We start from the raw sequence: 14,839 nt of genomic DNA, 5'->3' as shown, positions 1-14,839 counted from the left end.
CGGCACGCTGTAACGTGCAGATTTGCTTTCTGGTGCAACGCAGTTCCTCCGAGGCTGTCACGCATCTCGTAACCTCATCCATGATCGCGTGCACGACTGTAGTGAGCCTATCCACCAATGCACCAAAAAGTATTTCCTGCCAGTCTTTGCGCTCACCCAGGTGAGATATTGCCTTCTTTGCCAACGACTGCAGTGCCGTGGCGCCCCCTCCTCCTCCACTCCAGCTGGCCATCTGCCCGATTCTCCAACGCTCTTCGAGTACGCACCACGTGGATGGAAGGGACACACAACCGTAGAGGTGCGCTGCCTCAATGTCAATGCTGGCATTGAAGGGCGTTGGCGAGTTCATGTCGAGCCGCCCACGCGGAACGGCACCCAATGCCCCCCCGACGTCGTTGTGCAGCGTCTCTCTCGGTGCACGCGCAACAGGGTAAACGGTGAGCGACAAAGGCCATCTGCACCGAGCCTATGGTGCCACACGCTGCATTCATTGCCAGCGCCCCGGCATCCACATACAGAGCCGTCGGTGCACCCTCCGTCAGCCAGCGTTGCTGGCAGGTGCCGTGCAATGGCGATCTTTTCCTGACACCTCAACGCCACCATTGTCTTCCTCGCAGTGAGATATTGCCGACGTCACAGCCGTGCGGCGTTGCCCCTCGCGCAACCCCCTCGCGTACTGTTCTCAACAACGCCGCGGCGGTATCCCCGAGGTTCCGTAACGCATTGTACCGCTCCTCTTTATGTGGCGCAGCTGTCGATGCGCCTCCCATGCCCCCCCGCAGCGCATCGAAAGCCATCAAATCGGCTCACCATCGCACTGTGCTGTGCGAACATCGTTACTAAAACGAAGAAAACGCGCAAACATGTGTGCCAGACTGAAGACTTCTTTTCCGTTGCGTGGCGCATCTCCAATGCGGTCGCTGCAAAGCTGAAAAGAGCTCTCTGCGGCCAGGCTAAAGTGATAGTCTGTCCACCGAAGGGGGCACCCGCGCCCCTATTTGCTACTCGCAAAGACGCGGTAATATCCCCCCCAGAGGATATTATGCGGGGTGGGGGTGCTGCTGATCAGCCTCGCTAACACGCAGTGGCGCATTCCGTACCGTGTCCAGCACCTCAGCGTGCCTACCGCCCCCTCTCCAGCCGGAGGCTGCGATCGCGGTGTCGCCCACAGATGATATGACACGTTGGCCAAAGCGTTGCCGCCAGCCGCTACCCATACGATCGACCAAGGGGCCGTCACACGCCGTCTGGCCCCTACTCTAACGGCGCGCAGTCAGCTGCCTTTCCCACCCCCTCGGAACAAGCACTTTCTTTGCATACCCACAGGCGGCGGTGCCGCGCCATGATGCGCATCCCAATTCGAGGTGGAAGCGACAGAGACACGAACTCAGGCTCGGCCAACTTTCTGCATGAGTCGGATGGGGCGGGGCGTGAACAGGACTCAATGGGAAGCAAGAAAATGAACGTGTATTTTAGTACTGCATCCTCGTCTACCTTTCATCGCCCCCACCGCAGCCATGCCCCCGCCATGTGCACCCCGCATCGGGAACGTGCTGTGCGTGGGGTGTTTCTCCGGGTGTGGGGCCAACTGTGTCCACCCCCGTGTCTCTGGCGGGGCCTGCTTTTGGCACCGCCTACACTTCTGATGGCTCCTGAAATCCACAGACGGCCAGCGATCTCCTTTTGCACAAACGGGGTGGGGGCGGCGAAAATGTTGTATGTGTATGTTTGGGGTGGCGGTGGGTGGGGCCATCGCGCTGCGTCTCCGTCGTCGTGATCTCTTGGGGTGGCTCTGTCGGCTTTAGGGGCTGTGGCCGCCCCTCCGCTGGCGGGGGCGCCAGGCGGCGATTCGCCCCCCCATGTAAAGCATGGGCTTCAGCAGCTTCGCTTTACCGGCCGTGGGGCCCTTTGGCGCCACGGCGCTCGCCTCCCGCCTCCCTTCCTGCCGAGGGGCTCGGCGGCGGCATTGCGCACGCCCACCTTTCTCATCGAAACAGCGGTCCCATAGCCCCGGTACAGATGCAGCATTGCGAAGGCTGCCTGCGCTGCTGTGCGCGTCAGTTCATTCACTGGCACGCCGTCCTCTGCAATGTGCCTTTCCGCATGCTCTCTCTCTGTGTAAGAAACCTGCATCGCACTTCTGCCCGGTACTCGCAACCATGTCGCTTCCCTCGAGCATGCGCCCTCCCCTTCAAAGTTGGCGACGCACCCACAGCGAAGAGGCACAGAAGCGACCAGTTCCCACCCACCAGGCATGGCGATGAGCCATGGCGTTCGAATGCGCACCCTTTCACCGCCACGCCCTGACACACACCCACATGCATACAGTGGCGATTCCTGAGAAGCGCCTGATGGCCTCGGCTGCGTCGGGTGGGAACTCCTTCCCGCTTCGTCATTGGTAAGGGGACACCCCGCTTCCCTTCGCTTCGCGGCCCGCAGCAACACCGCGGCCGTCAGCGGATGCCAACGCTCACAAGAGGACGCCTCATTTTCACATTTCGCGGCGGTCGCTGACACGCACGCCTCACCTGCTCGACACCGCCCCTACCGCCACAGCATTGGGCACGATACCCTTTTGCCCATCGATAACACCCGCCGGATCGGCCAGAACGGCGGCAGGCTGCCCATCGACACGCCCTCGCAGGCATCCGCGTCGCCGATGCGTCAGCGACAAGTCCACCCCCCCCCCAGCCGCTTCCTCCGGGCATTCTCTGGGCCCACTCCTTTCACCCCTCACAGCGGCGCTCGCAGACATTCATCCGCATCCGCCGATTCGCATTCTCCACTCTCCCCTCCCGCCGCTCTCCGCCCACACCCCTCACAGCAGCGGCAGCCCTCCAGTCACCGCAATGACGGCGTTTGGGATACCGTAAAAAAAAGCCCCCCTCCTGTGAGCTTCTTCGTGCCATGCGCGCGACCGAGGCATTGGGCAGCGCTGGCGGTGCACCGCATGCCAGCAGGAGGTGCTCAGGTGCGTATGCCCGCAAGCGCAAGTCGAACGCAATAGTCCAAGTCGTGCCTTGACAACAGCCGCCGCCGGCAAGTCGCACCTTCACCTCGCCGCAGCGTTTGCGTCGCGTCGAGGGGCGCGGCTGCGCGGATGGCACACGTAAACCTTCGTCAGCCAGCCCCTGCCGTCTCTCGCAGACGCTTCGCCACACGTGCTCCTGGAGAAGGGCCAACACCCGAGTATGCTGCCGTACGGTGTGGCCGCGGCGCCAGGACAAAGCCCCGCCACCTGTTTGCCCGAGGCAATCAGTCCCCCGCCGCGTCGGCTCTTGGTGCAACGGAGACCACCGAGTCTCTGCGAGTGACGACCACCGAAGGAAGCATCCAGGTTCAGCAACCTGTTGGGCATCGGGCGGTTGCCGACCGGCATGCCGACAATGGCGTTCAGTGGGCAGGGAGCGACGCAGACGCCGCCAGCGTCAGGTCCGATGGCGCGCACGCGGAAATCTCTTCTTCTGTATCCGCCGGGAGGGGGTGAGGGAGAGGGCCCCTTCGCCGCGACTGTGTTTTCCCGGGAGAGGCGCCCCCGACTTAGTCCCAGACGTGGCCCAGCGCCTCACTCTGCCTGGTGCTGTTGGCAAGACGCTCTCAGTCCTCAGCTTCTGTCGGTGCCACTTGAGGTGGGTGGAGGAAAGCGTGGCACGTCAACATGGACGAGTACCAACGCGTGCCTTTGGATTCAGTCGCGCGTGGCACCCGTCCCTATTAGGTCCCCCTCCCTTTGCAGATGGCCCGGCGTGCTTTCCTTCAGTTGCTCCGTCGAGCGGTCAGGCAACGGCCCTTTCGCGACCCGATTTTCTATTGAGCATTGCTGCGTGAATCTCCTCCCCATGTCTCCGCGAGCGGGGCCGTGGGCAGCTTGAAGGACGGCCTTGGAGGTGCGGCATTCTGAGGGGGTCAGAAAACATTTGCGAGTCAGCTAAGCACAGGGCCGCGGTGGAGCACGGCGCTGGCAGCGGCGAGGCTAATGCACGAACAAAAATGTGCGAGAGAATGAAAAGAGAAAGGTGATCCCATGACACGCCCAGCCCCATTCCACGGAGGAGCCGCGAAAGTGCGATGTGTTGCTCTCCACGAGGCGTAAGAATACGGCGCTTCCTTTCGAAGGTAATTCCTCTTCGCTTCTTCATGCTGAGCAAAGCGGGAAAAGAAAGAAGGGCAGCCGCCCTCGAAGTCCAAAGCGCAACGAAGACGAGGCGACTACAGATCCAGGAAAGAATGAGGAGATCCTCTGAGGGTTGTACCGAGAGAGGAGCCGCATGGTGCGAGCCACGCGCGCTCAGAGGTTCGACAGCGCACCATTGCTGCTCGCGCCCCTCCTGTTCCCATCGCAGTGCAGACGCTAAGGAGAGGCCTGGCCATGGAGGAGTGAGAGCGCATTGGCAGCAGAGCAAAGTGCGCGGTGTCACCCTTCTCATACCCGTTCTGCAGCCTACGAATGCGCCTTTACGTTCGTGGGCGTTGGGCTGAAGATACCGTTGGCACGACAGGCATCGTGAACGGGAGAGACACAGTCAAAAGAAGATGTGCAGCGAAGATATGAGGGAGACGCGGACGCTGTCGCTTCCTTCAGGTTGCCATGGATGTGATGTCGCCGTACGTCCTGCTGAAGCGTGTAAAAGTGAAGAGAGGGAGTCAAGGGAAGGGGGGCGGTAGGCAGAGATGATCTACCGGTGTGGCGTCATGGAAACAGAAGACAGGCAAAAATAGTACAATGCGATATGTTCGCGGGGCCGTCTCGGCACTGCGGAGATAAAGCAACAGAAATATATTTATACACACATATACACACACATATATATATGTGTGTGATGAGGCCACTAAGAGATCTGTCAAGAGACATGCGGCAGGAGCCAACAGAGGAAATGCGCAATAATAATGATAAAAAAAACGTCACGGCTGTGGGCACGGCATAGCAGCACAACGCGATGCACGCAGGAAAAAGAAAAGTTTCGTCCGCCCGCATGGCTCACACGTGCAACGGCACGGTAAGAGATGGGTCAAAAAAAACGCCGCCCCTCCCCCCTTCAGAAAAGATGCACATGTCCAACGTAGAGGAAAGAAGGCAGACAATCGTATGGCTAATGAAAAAAATCACCGCGCTTAACCGGTGACACATGCGCGCGCGCACACACACACGCTGATACTGACTGTTCACATGAAGAGTCCTCAGGTGCTACAGAAATAAAAAGAATAAAGAGGACACGTCACCGCGGCCGCCCCCGCCCTTTCTCTCTCTCTCTCAGCAGAGAAGAGCGCGCGTCACCGCAGATACGCCTCAAACACGCCCACACACACACACAAAAGACACCACCGCCACCACACTATAATACATTACCCTCAGCAGGCAGAGCGTCTTCCTGTACGGTGCCCCTCCTCAAAAGTAGTCATTGAGGCCGTAGGCGTCCTGCATCTCTTCCATAAAGTTGCTGCTCAGCTGAGATTTGCTCATCGCGTTCGCCACGCTATCTCCCACAAAGACGGAGGAGGCCATGACGTTGGAGCCGCGAAGAGCAATGCCGGACTGTGCGCCAGAGGCACGCTGGCTATGAGCGGATCCGCGAGCCTCTGAGCCAGGATCGCCCTCGCCCCGGTCGATCCACTGGTAGCAGTAGTCGTACTCCTCCCCCATGTCCGCGATCGCCGAGGAAAGCAGCTTGACACAGTAGCCGTAGTCCGGCTCCGCCTCAAACTGGAGGGAACGGGTGTACTCGACGAAGTCGGCCAGCTGATGGGGACAGCCCTTGCATAGCTCCGCCGGTGACGTGGCTATCTTGACGTCTCGAATGCGCTCAAAGCGCGCGTCCCTCTTAGGCGACTTGAGCCCCTGCCACGGTAGGTTGCCACGCACAAAGTAGGCAAGCAGGTAGGAGACAGACTCTAAGTCGTCACGCCGAGACTGCTGAATACCCTGGTGGGTGTTGATGCTGACGTACCGTGCCGTGCCGGTCAGCGACTTGCCCTCCGCGTACGGGGTGTGCTTTCCTGTGGAGTCGCGCCACGCCTTGGACAGGCCAACGTCGATCACGTACACGATGTGCGAGTTCGGACCGAGGCCCATGACGAAATTCTCTGGCTTGATGTCACGGTGAAGGTACCCAACGCTGTGAAGATACTGGAGTCGCTGAACGATCTGGATACCGATCATGCAGACCGTTTTGAAGCTAAACTTTCGGTGGCACGCGTCGAAGAGATCCTCCAGGCACGGGCCGAGGAGACTCATCACCATGACGGTGTAATCCCCCACGCGGCCGCAGTAGTACGACTTTGGAATCCCCACAGTCACCGGGCATTCATTGAACTTTTTGTAGATTCGGTTCTCCAGGTTCAGGTGCGAGCGATGGACGTCCTTTGTCAGCTCCATCTTCATTGCGACTGGAAGTCCAGTGTGTACCTCGATACCTTTGAATACCTCACCAAAGGCGCCGCCACCCAGGCGCTCCTGAATGCAAAAGCGGCCTCCGATCAGCACATCCTGTGCGCGCTTACTTGCTGTGCCGGTAGCGCGGCTATCCGTCTCCGCACTGCCCTGCTTGTGTGAGGACGCCGGCATTGTGTCACATAGAAAAGGCCGGCTCGAGGGGCGCAGCAGGAACCCCCCTCCACGAAAAAAAAAGAACTGAGAGGCACTTACGAAGTGCGAAAAAAAAGGGTCAAAGGGGCGCACCAATGCCGCACATCACACTTATGTGGACGCCAAGAGAGGGACAGCAATGGCACAGGTGAGGGAGACGTCGAAGAATCGACGTTCTGCATAAAATGGAGAGCCGCGGAGCACGTCAGAGAATCTCATCCCCGGCAACACGGGCGGATTAGGGGCTATAAGGCGCAACTCACGCTCCAGAAGACAGGGTGGATGAGTGTGAGGTGCACCAAAGCGGAAAGGAGGCCACACAATGAGAGTCACACAGGAGCAGTGTGGCACTGTCGTGTCTCTCATGCGTCTTTGCGCGTGCTCATTGTTTTCGAGGGCTTCGAATCACTTTCTCTTGCTCAGCGACGCGCAGGCATGCGCAAACTGACAGGCAGGCAGGCACGCTCGTCTATCACCGGCAAGTGTCTCAAGCGAAGAGGTGCAGCATCATGTGCACTGAAAGGAGCACCACAGAGATGGAGGTGAGCGAGAGAGAGAGGGGGGAGGAAAACGCACATGTGGCGAAGCACAATGGGCAGGGCTGTCGTTATCTTCCTCCGCTTTGCGAGTGAGCATATGAGAACAGTGGAAGAAAAGGGAGGCGGGCCCCGACCACGGCTAGGACGGTGAGAGGCAAAAGATGGGAAGACCCGACGCTTTCAGCACCTCAGCCGATATCTCGCGACGCCGCGCAGGACATATGGGCACCTGTCTAACGAGCGTAGAGTTCATGCAGCGCTGCCACACACGTGCGGCCAAATCACTCCAACGCATCTGCCACAAGTCGAGAGCCTACGAGCGTGCCACAGGCAACGAAAAGGTGATGCTGGCCTCCGGAATGCTGTAGCCGAGGGCCCCGCGCAGCTGCCCATGTGTGATGACTCGAATGAGCTGACGCTCCAGCACAAAGCGCTGCATCTTGTACATCTCGCGCTCATCCACCGCAAAGTCGTAACCCCAGCCAACGTACTGGTCACAGTTCGAACAAAATACATCGCGCACGCGATGCAGCCCTGTCATCAGCTGCTTCTCCTCCTGATGGCCGTAGTAAGTATTCTCGCAGCGGGAGACAAGGAAAGCCTTGCCGTGGCGGCCGCGGAAGTTGTCGGAGACGATGTCCTCGGCGACACAGAGGTGCGCGCCACAAAATGCGCAGCCAAAGCCGCCCTCACCGCCGGTCGGCGCAGCGAGGCGCGTGCGGAGGCGCTTCACCATGGGAGCCGGCACCGTCGCCGCTTAGCAGGAAGAAGAGAGCAACAGGAGGTGATGTGTGGCAAATCTGCAGTCATACGACAATGATAAACACGCAGCTGCGCTCCTTGCAGAAACAGCCTCTCTCTCTTCCTTAGCGCCCTCTTCCTTTCGCGCGCGAGGAAGCCAACGCTGTGGAGGTAAGAGGAGAAGTCAGAGAGGGGACTCCCTTTCTCTGTGGATGTGCGGCATGCAGGTCGAGAGCAAGAGGAAACACAAAAGATGTGAGCAGTGTCGTTATCGAGTAACGCTGGGAGCTGACAAATGACGGCATCGACATAGTCCATACCCTCTGCGCATGTGGAAGAGGGGCGTAGGTGGGGCAACTACGCGCAAGAGGAAGGGGCGCACGACTCACTCTGTGTACGCAAGCGGCCTCATCACCTGGACAGCGTGACGCCTCTCATTACGAAGCCGGGCAATCAGGAGAGCAGAAGCAGCGCGTACCTGTGTGAATGCTGCATGTCAGAGACTCTCCGTCGTGAAAGCTAAAGCAGCACACACACACATAAGCCCCAGGGAGAGCGAGGCGCCGTTTCTGTTGGGCAACTCCGCTTTCACTCGTTTTCTGGTCGTCTTTTGTTTTTCCTCAGACCGTCATGTGACGCCGCACTGCGCACTTCACACGCACGCAGACAGGCAGGGAGGGACGCAGACACGAGAAGGTTACGAAAAGGTGGCCGCTACGTGCATTATTCTCCATGGTCATTGTCTACGCCCGATATATTGATCACTAACATAACCGCCTAACCCGAAGAGGGCAGTCAGTGAAAGAGGGTTGGGAAGAGAGGGAGTCGCCTCGGCAGTCGATTCCGCCGCCTCGTGCTTGCGACACTCGCATCAAGCCGAAATCGGATCACCGCTCTCGCTCAGCTCACGTGAAGAGGCGAGATGACATCTGCAGCGGCACATGCGCAGAGGAGGGCAGTGGATGCCCGTTGACCAATATGCCCTTGGGATTTGGATACGCATGGGTCACGGTAAGCTCCAAAGGCTCCACCTCCACCCCTGGACGTGCAGCGATGCTGTGCGTGATACGCTCAGTAGGAGTCGTCCCCGGATAGGCGATGACATCGCCGATCTTGAAGCACGAAGCGCGCACCTCGTGCATGAGTAAAAACACAAAGTTCCCCTCCTCATCTGACACCAGCAGCGTGACAGGCTGCATCGTGGGCTCCGTGATGACGTCTACGACACCAACCAACGTGGCGGAGCTTGTCTGCATGCACCTTTTACGGGCCTGTTCGATGCGGGTACAGATTTTCTTGAAGTCACGCTTTCCGATACCATTCGACGTCTTCATACGACTCTGCGCGCGCGCGAGCACCTTCGCGTTTTCCTCTGCCAGGTGGCGGGTGCCCCTAAGGCGGTCATTGTCGAGGCCTTGTGCCTTCCAGTAGTCCATCGCGGCGGCCCCAAAGTGGCCAAGAAGGCTTTCCAGCACGGCCTTGTTGTATGGTACGTCAGGGTTCTCGGGGCACTTCCGCTCTGCCTGCTGCATCGCCGCCAGTGCCCTGCGGACGCCGTCGAACGTCACGCCCTCAAGCGTCACCTTCGACAGTAGCGACAGTGCCAGCGTGTTCCATGCGTCTGCGTCGTCCACATTGGAGCCGACGGCAGCACGGGCTTTCGTCACGGCATCATCCAAGTACACCTTACGCTGCTCAGGCGTGACCCCTTCCTCACCGCAGCGATTCCGCTGGATTTGGCTATACTTGCACAGCGCCTCGGTGTGCGCTGGGCTCACGCGTAGAGCATTGTCGAGCGCGTCGCAGGCTTCCTTAAAAGCGTTGCGACGCAGCAAACACTCGCTAAGCTCCACCCACGTTGTGGCCGAACCGGGCTGCAGTTTCAGCGCCGCATTGAGATCTTTCTCCGCCTCCCGTGAAACGCGAGGAAGCAGCAGCGTCGCTTGACTACGCAACAGCAAAATACGAACTTTGGTGGCTGTGTCCTTCTCTGTTTCAGGCGACGGAAGACTCCCCAAGACGCGCTCGACACCGGTGCGTACCGTCTCATTGAAGACGCGAATCCGCTTCAGGTCCGCCACCTCCTTCTCTAGCGCGGCGAGGGCGGTCATTGCGTGCGCTGTCGATGCCTCGTTTTACGTACTCGTGTAGACGGGTTGCGTGCCTGTTGTCTTTGTTGATGTTACAACGGTAAGTGGCGGTCGATTAGCCTCCGCCGTATCTCAAACAGTGATGAACCGTTCAAGCTGGCAAGACCAGCAGAAAGAGGGAGAGGCAGAGGGAGCGCTGCTAGCGCGCGATGGAAACTGGACAGGTCACTGGATGCTTGCGCCCGTCGTCTCAGCTAAAGGTGAACAAAGGGCAATTAAGGCTCTATGGGAAGTGAAAGAAAAAGAGGATGTGCGGCTGCGTGATCTTGCAGAGGCGGATGCGAAGGGAAGAAGCCGAGCGCCCTAAAGTGAGAGGTGCGTCGGTGTCCCTGCGCGTCGGCAGAACGTTGGTGCTGTTAGGGAGCTGGTCAGGAGAAGGGGCAAGAAAAACGATGCGTGTGTGCGTGTGTGACAGAGAGAGAAAGAGCGGTTCAAAATGGGTTAGGCGTGCGCACAAGAAGAGAACCAGAAAAACGGAAGCGGAGATGCGCTTAGCAAAGGGGCATTGACGGGGGATGATGTCCCCGGCGTGCCGACGGCTTCTCAGATGTGACTGGCGGCTGGCCCGAAAAAAAGGGGGCATGGAGGAGAGCACGGCAGAGGACAGAGGGCGGGTATGCGGAGAGGGAGAGGGAGAGAGAGACCGGGTAAGCGGCGCAGAGGGGGTGCGACGGGCGAAAGAGAAGGAATCGGCAGGGGTGCTCATGCGTGCATGTGTGCACCTCTCTCTGATAAGGTGGGGGGGGTGAAGAAAAGAGGCGGGACTCGGGGGAGGGGGCCGAGGCGGAAAGAAGCTCGCCAGACCCCATGACGACCCCCCTTCTCAGGGCAGCCACGGATGGTTCTTCTCTTCCCTGTGCGTTGTCGTTTGGGCACCTGCCCGCCAGTGGTACGACTAGAGGAGAGAGCAGCCAAATAACAGAGACTTGGGCAGCCAGCGCCGCCGCCCCTTCAGCGTTGTGCGCCTGTGCCCTGTCACAACTCCTAGAGAACGGCTGTGTAGGTTAATACGACAGCCTGACCGTTTGGGGTCGTCACCAGCGTCTTTTTACGGCAGCTATTGGCCACGCGGCACAGCGAAAGGAGGGAGAGAGTCGAGAGGGAGTCTGCAAGCTCGTCGACGCGCCACACCAGCGCCACCCCGTGGCTTTCATCCGAGGTCCTGGTTTCGTAAACATGTGCGTGGCAGCCGTACGTGCGGCGCGTTGCCATATCTTCCGCGACGCAGCGGCACACATCCAATCCGATACGGCGCGGGGAAGCACAGCGGTATCGCAAACGTAGCAGCAAGCGTGAGAGCGAAGAAGGTGTAAAGCACGCCTCATCCGAGGCACTGAGGCCTTCTGCAGGAGGTGAGTCGCCCGATTCTGCGTTCCTCCGTCGCTTGCGCACCAGGAAGGAAAAGCGGGTACCCATTCGCGAGCGCGAGTCGCGGCGCCGCAGTAAAGCGGGCTGATGTTGTTATCGCCTGTGCGCGTTTTGTCTTCGCGTATGTGCCGACTAGGGAAGAAAAAGGAGGGAGGTAAATAGCGATGGTGGCACGAGAGCGGTCAGCACGCTGTGTAGTGCCTCCTTGCAAAGATGTTCCCATGCAAAGAGAGCTGGGGGATCAGCCCAAGCGAAAGAGCGCTTTCGCGAAAGGGGACTCCCGCCACTGTGGCGCTGCCGCATGAAAGCGTGGCTAAGAAGTGTGTGCGTGTGCGTGTGTTTGTGTGTGAGAACGCAAGACTGAAGTCCAGTAGCGCAGCCTTTGAGCCAAGCCATTTCTTCGCCCCCGGGTAATGCGCATAGCCAGGGAAGGCCTCCGCCGACACTGGTGCAGACGGCAACGAGCGTGGTGGGTGGGAGGGGAGGATCGGCACCACCGCTGTGGTTGATAGCTTCCCAGGCCTTTTTTGTCCGGAGGAGGGGGGCTGAGGTAACGTGTGCGTGTGCTTGCATGAAAGAGAGCGTGGGCACCAGCGGCGATGATGAGTTTAGCCGCAGCAGCCCTTTCAACGCTTCACCTTCTTGACGTCCTCACTGCACACGGGCAGGCATAGAATTAAGCCTCGTGTTGCCAAGAATGCCGTCTGCATACAGAGCGAGAGAGACAGAGAGAGGCGCTTGCGATAGAATACAGACGCGAGAAATGTCGCGGTGTGCCTGTCAGCGTAAAGGCTCACTCATCCACATCGTTCGCACCGCGCTGCAATGCCAAGGACTGCGCCCTGTACAGCTCTGCCACCTGCGATGCATTCGTGGCGTCCGCAGGTTTCTTGTCCTCGCGTTGGCGCATGTAGCGGGGAAAGCGCAGTGCGATGCCTTTGTTGGGGTCCACGAGTCCTACAGCTGCCTGATGGACTGGCGAAACCGACAAGTCTGCCGCCTTCACCTCCCACACCTGCGCCTCGGTCAGCCAAACATCAGGCTCCTCTCCACCTGCGCGGTAGTAGCGCGGTTTCTGGTGCACGACAAACGGCTTAAGAGACTGCGTGAGCTTCTCCAGCTCATCGTCCTGGAAGCCAGTACCGACTTTGCAGATGCTCTGGAATTCGTCCGCCTTGGGGTCGTAGCACGCGAGCAGGAAGCCGCCAAACACGCCCGTCCGCTTGCCCTTGCCGTAGAAGGCGGCGATGGGCACGAGATCCAGCGTATCGGTGACGCCGTCCATGTAGTCCTTCTTCAGCTTCAGCCAATAGTGCGAGCGCTTGGCCGGGGTGTAATTTGCCTCTTCCTCCAGCGTCTTCACCATGAGTCCTTCGCAGCCATCGGCAATAGATTTTTCTAAGAATTTTTGCATCTCTTCGACGTTATCCGAGTCCAAGTACGTGGCAAAGGACAGTCTCGGTGGGAAGGGGCGAATGAACCGCCACAGCAGCTCGCGGCGCTGCTGCAGCGTCTTATTCAGCTGTGGCTCTCCATTGAAGTACAGGATGTCGAACACGAACACGCAGACGGGTATACTGACATCTTCCTCTGCAATGTTCCTTCGTCCCCGATGCTGCAGCACCTGGAAGGCCTGCAGGGCCCCAGTCACCGGATGCACCGCCACCACCTCCGAATCGATGATGAAGGACTGCACTTCAGCTGCGTCAAACACGTTTGGCAGCATTGAGACGACGTCAGGGTACTTGCCAGTGTGGGTTTCCGAGTTACGGGAAAAGATGTGGAAGCCGCTCTCTTTGTCGTAGTGAATCTGCGCGCGCTCGCCGTCGTACTTGTACTCCGACGTGAACTTCTTGCCCTGCAGACGGTCCAGGATGACGGTGATGCCGCTTGTTGGGCATGCCAGCTGAGGCTTCACTGGCAGTCCAGGCCGAATCGACAGGTCCTTTGCGCGCTGCGTGGCGACGGAGCTACCCGGTACCAAGATCATAAAGCCGTTCGCCAGGACCGCGCTCAGGACCACCTCCAGGCTCGGCACCTCGTAGAAGATACGCGCAAGACTGTCGGCACCGGTGTTAAGCAGCGTCTGCAGCTGCGCCTCCTCCATCTCGTGCGTTTGCGCACTGCCGAGAAAATGCAGAGCGAATGCGTAGCCCACGGCTGACAAGGCGGACGGCTCCGCAAGACCGATGCGCATCTTCTGCTGCAGCCCACGCACAATCAAGTTCACCTCAGGGCCCCGCGCGTCGCGTAGAAGCCCCTTGATTAAGTCCGATCGCCGCCGCACCACATCCTTGCCGCTCATCATGGCGATCTCCTTGTATGCCTTAAACACGCTGCGCGCGGAGAGCGGCTTCGGCTTCATCAGCGTGCTTTGCCTCTGCTTGTGCAACTGCGCTATTTCCGCCAAATCACCGGTCTGCCGGTACTCCTCCTTGGCTCGAGCCTCGGTCATGCCGCAGCACTCAGCCACAACCTTCACCAATACCGCATCGCCGATGCCTAGCTCCACGCCCTCGTGCTGCGGCGCGTACTTGTTGATCACCAGGTACATCACCGGCACTAAGTCCTCTGGGCACCGCTCGATGATGGCAAGGAGCAGAAAAGTGAGCTGCTTCAAGCACTCTAGCCGCGAGCCGGTGGCGCTGATGTCCGCTAGCACGTCAACCACTACTGCAAACGGCACGGGCTCCGAAGCACCAGCCGTCGGCGACGCGGCGTGGATCCGGGGAAGCGGCCACACGGCCTCGAATGTTGTTATCGGATCGAAGGAGGAGTCCTGGAAAAGCTTTGCCATGGACGTCGCGGTGGGCGGTGGCACATTGGCGGCCAACGCTCTATACTCCGAAATGTGTTGTGCGTAGTAGGCATTGGGCGACTCACTCCAGCTTGTCCTCAGACGTGAGTCGCTGTTCGAAGGCGAGGCGCTCGATGCGTGATGGCACGTCGCCTTTTTTTCCTCCTCTCGTGGCCGCTTTCGGTCCATTTGATGTGTGTCTGCAGTCGCCTCCTTCAGCGCCTCGCTCGAGTCACCGGCTCCGCTCGGCTCTCCCGCCGGACCCTTGGGCGCAAAGAAGTGGTCGAAAGTAGTTTGGTGCATGGTGGACAGATGGGCACTCTTTGTCGCAGATGTACACGCGCGCACACACGAAAGCGAAAGAAAAAAGGGGTGCCCCCTTTGTTGTGTGCGAATGTGTCACCTTTGCAGGTGATGAAAATGAGGGCGAGTCTGTGAACCGGAAGAGCGAAGATGCAACGGATTCCCTGAGTTTCCAGTGCCGAGTAAGTGCTTGCGCAACGGAGGCGGTGACGCTCTCGCAGTCTGCCAAAGGCGAAAGAGGGGGACGCTATCAAGAAACACAGTGCTTACCCACCGTGCAGTGGCGGCCGCGTGCGGGTGCAAACGCGGTCACGTGTCCACCTCGCAGAGCTCCACCACACAGGTCCCGGCGGAGAGC

General features: G+C 59.3%; 6 protein-coding genes across 6 annotated transcripts; all 6 read right to left on the bottom strand.

Annotated features, from left to right (window-relative positions):
- Positions 1–1,875: 1,875 nt before the first annotated feature.
- LSCM1_03976 (uncharacterized protein) lies at positions 1,876–2,028 on the bottom strand (the record flags this gene model as incomplete). Its single annotated transcript, XM_067321504.1, has 1 exon — positions 1,876–2,028. One exon carries the CDS (start codon positions 2,026–2,028, stop codon positions 1,876–1,878), a length of 153 nt encoding a protein of 50 aa, XP_067176872.1.
- Positions 2,029–5,386: 3,358 nt separating this feature from the next.
- On the bottom strand, positions 5,387–6,562 carry LSCM1_03975 (uncharacterized protein; the record flags this gene model as incomplete). The annotated part of the gene is made up of 1 exon (XM_067321503.1): positions 5,387–6,562. One exon carries the CDS (start codon positions 6,560–6,562, stop codon positions 5,387–5,389), a length of 1,176 nt encoding a protein of 391 aa, XP_067176871.1.
- Positions 6,563–7,435: 873 nt separating this feature from the next.
- On the bottom strand, positions 7,436–7,858 carry LSCM1_03974 (uncharacterized protein; the record flags this gene model as incomplete). The annotated part of the gene is made up of 1 exon (XM_067321502.1): positions 7,436–7,858. One exon carries the CDS (start codon positions 7,856–7,858, stop codon positions 7,436–7,438), a length of 423 nt encoding a protein of 140 aa, XP_067176870.1.
- A 910-nt stretch (positions 7,859–8,768) lies between these two features.
- On the bottom strand, positions 8,769–9,974 carry LSCM1_03973 (uncharacterized protein; the record flags this gene model as incomplete). Its single annotated transcript, XM_067321501.1, has 1 exon — positions 8,769–9,974. The coding sequence occupies one exon, from the start codon at positions 9,972–9,974 to the stop codon at positions 8,769–8,771; it is 1,206 nt and encodes a 401-aa protein (XP_067176869.1).
- A 1,023-nt stretch (positions 9,975–10,997) lies between these two features.
- Positions 10,998–11,429, bottom strand: LSCM1_03972 (uncharacterized protein; the record flags this gene model as incomplete). The annotated part of the gene is made up of 1 exon (XM_067321500.1): positions 10,998–11,429. The coding sequence occupies one exon, from the start codon at positions 11,427–11,429 to the stop codon at positions 10,998–11,000; it is 432 nt and encodes a 143-aa protein (XP_067176868.1).
- Positions 11,430–12,174: 745 nt separating this feature from the next.
- Positions 12,175–14,481, bottom strand: LSCM1_03971 (uncharacterized protein; the record flags this gene model as incomplete). The annotated part of the gene is made up of 1 exon (XM_067321499.1): positions 12,175–14,481. The coding sequence occupies one exon, from the start codon at positions 14,479–14,481 to the stop codon at positions 12,175–12,177; it is 2,307 nt and encodes a 768-aa protein (XP_067176867.1).
- Between the last annotated feature and the right edge of the window lie 358 nt (positions 14,482–14,839).

Source organism: Leishmania martiniquensis, chromosome 30 (assembly GCF_017916325.1).
Source record: "Leishmania martiniquensis isolate LSCM1 chromosome 30, whole genome shotgun sequence".
NCBI classification, from domain to species: domain Eukaryota; phylum Euglenozoa; class Kinetoplastea; order Trypanosomatida; family Trypanosomatidae; genus Leishmania; species Leishmania martiniquensis.
The sequence above is the reverse complement of the archived record's forward strand: the minus strand, read 5'-3'. Positions and strand labels throughout refer to the sequence as shown.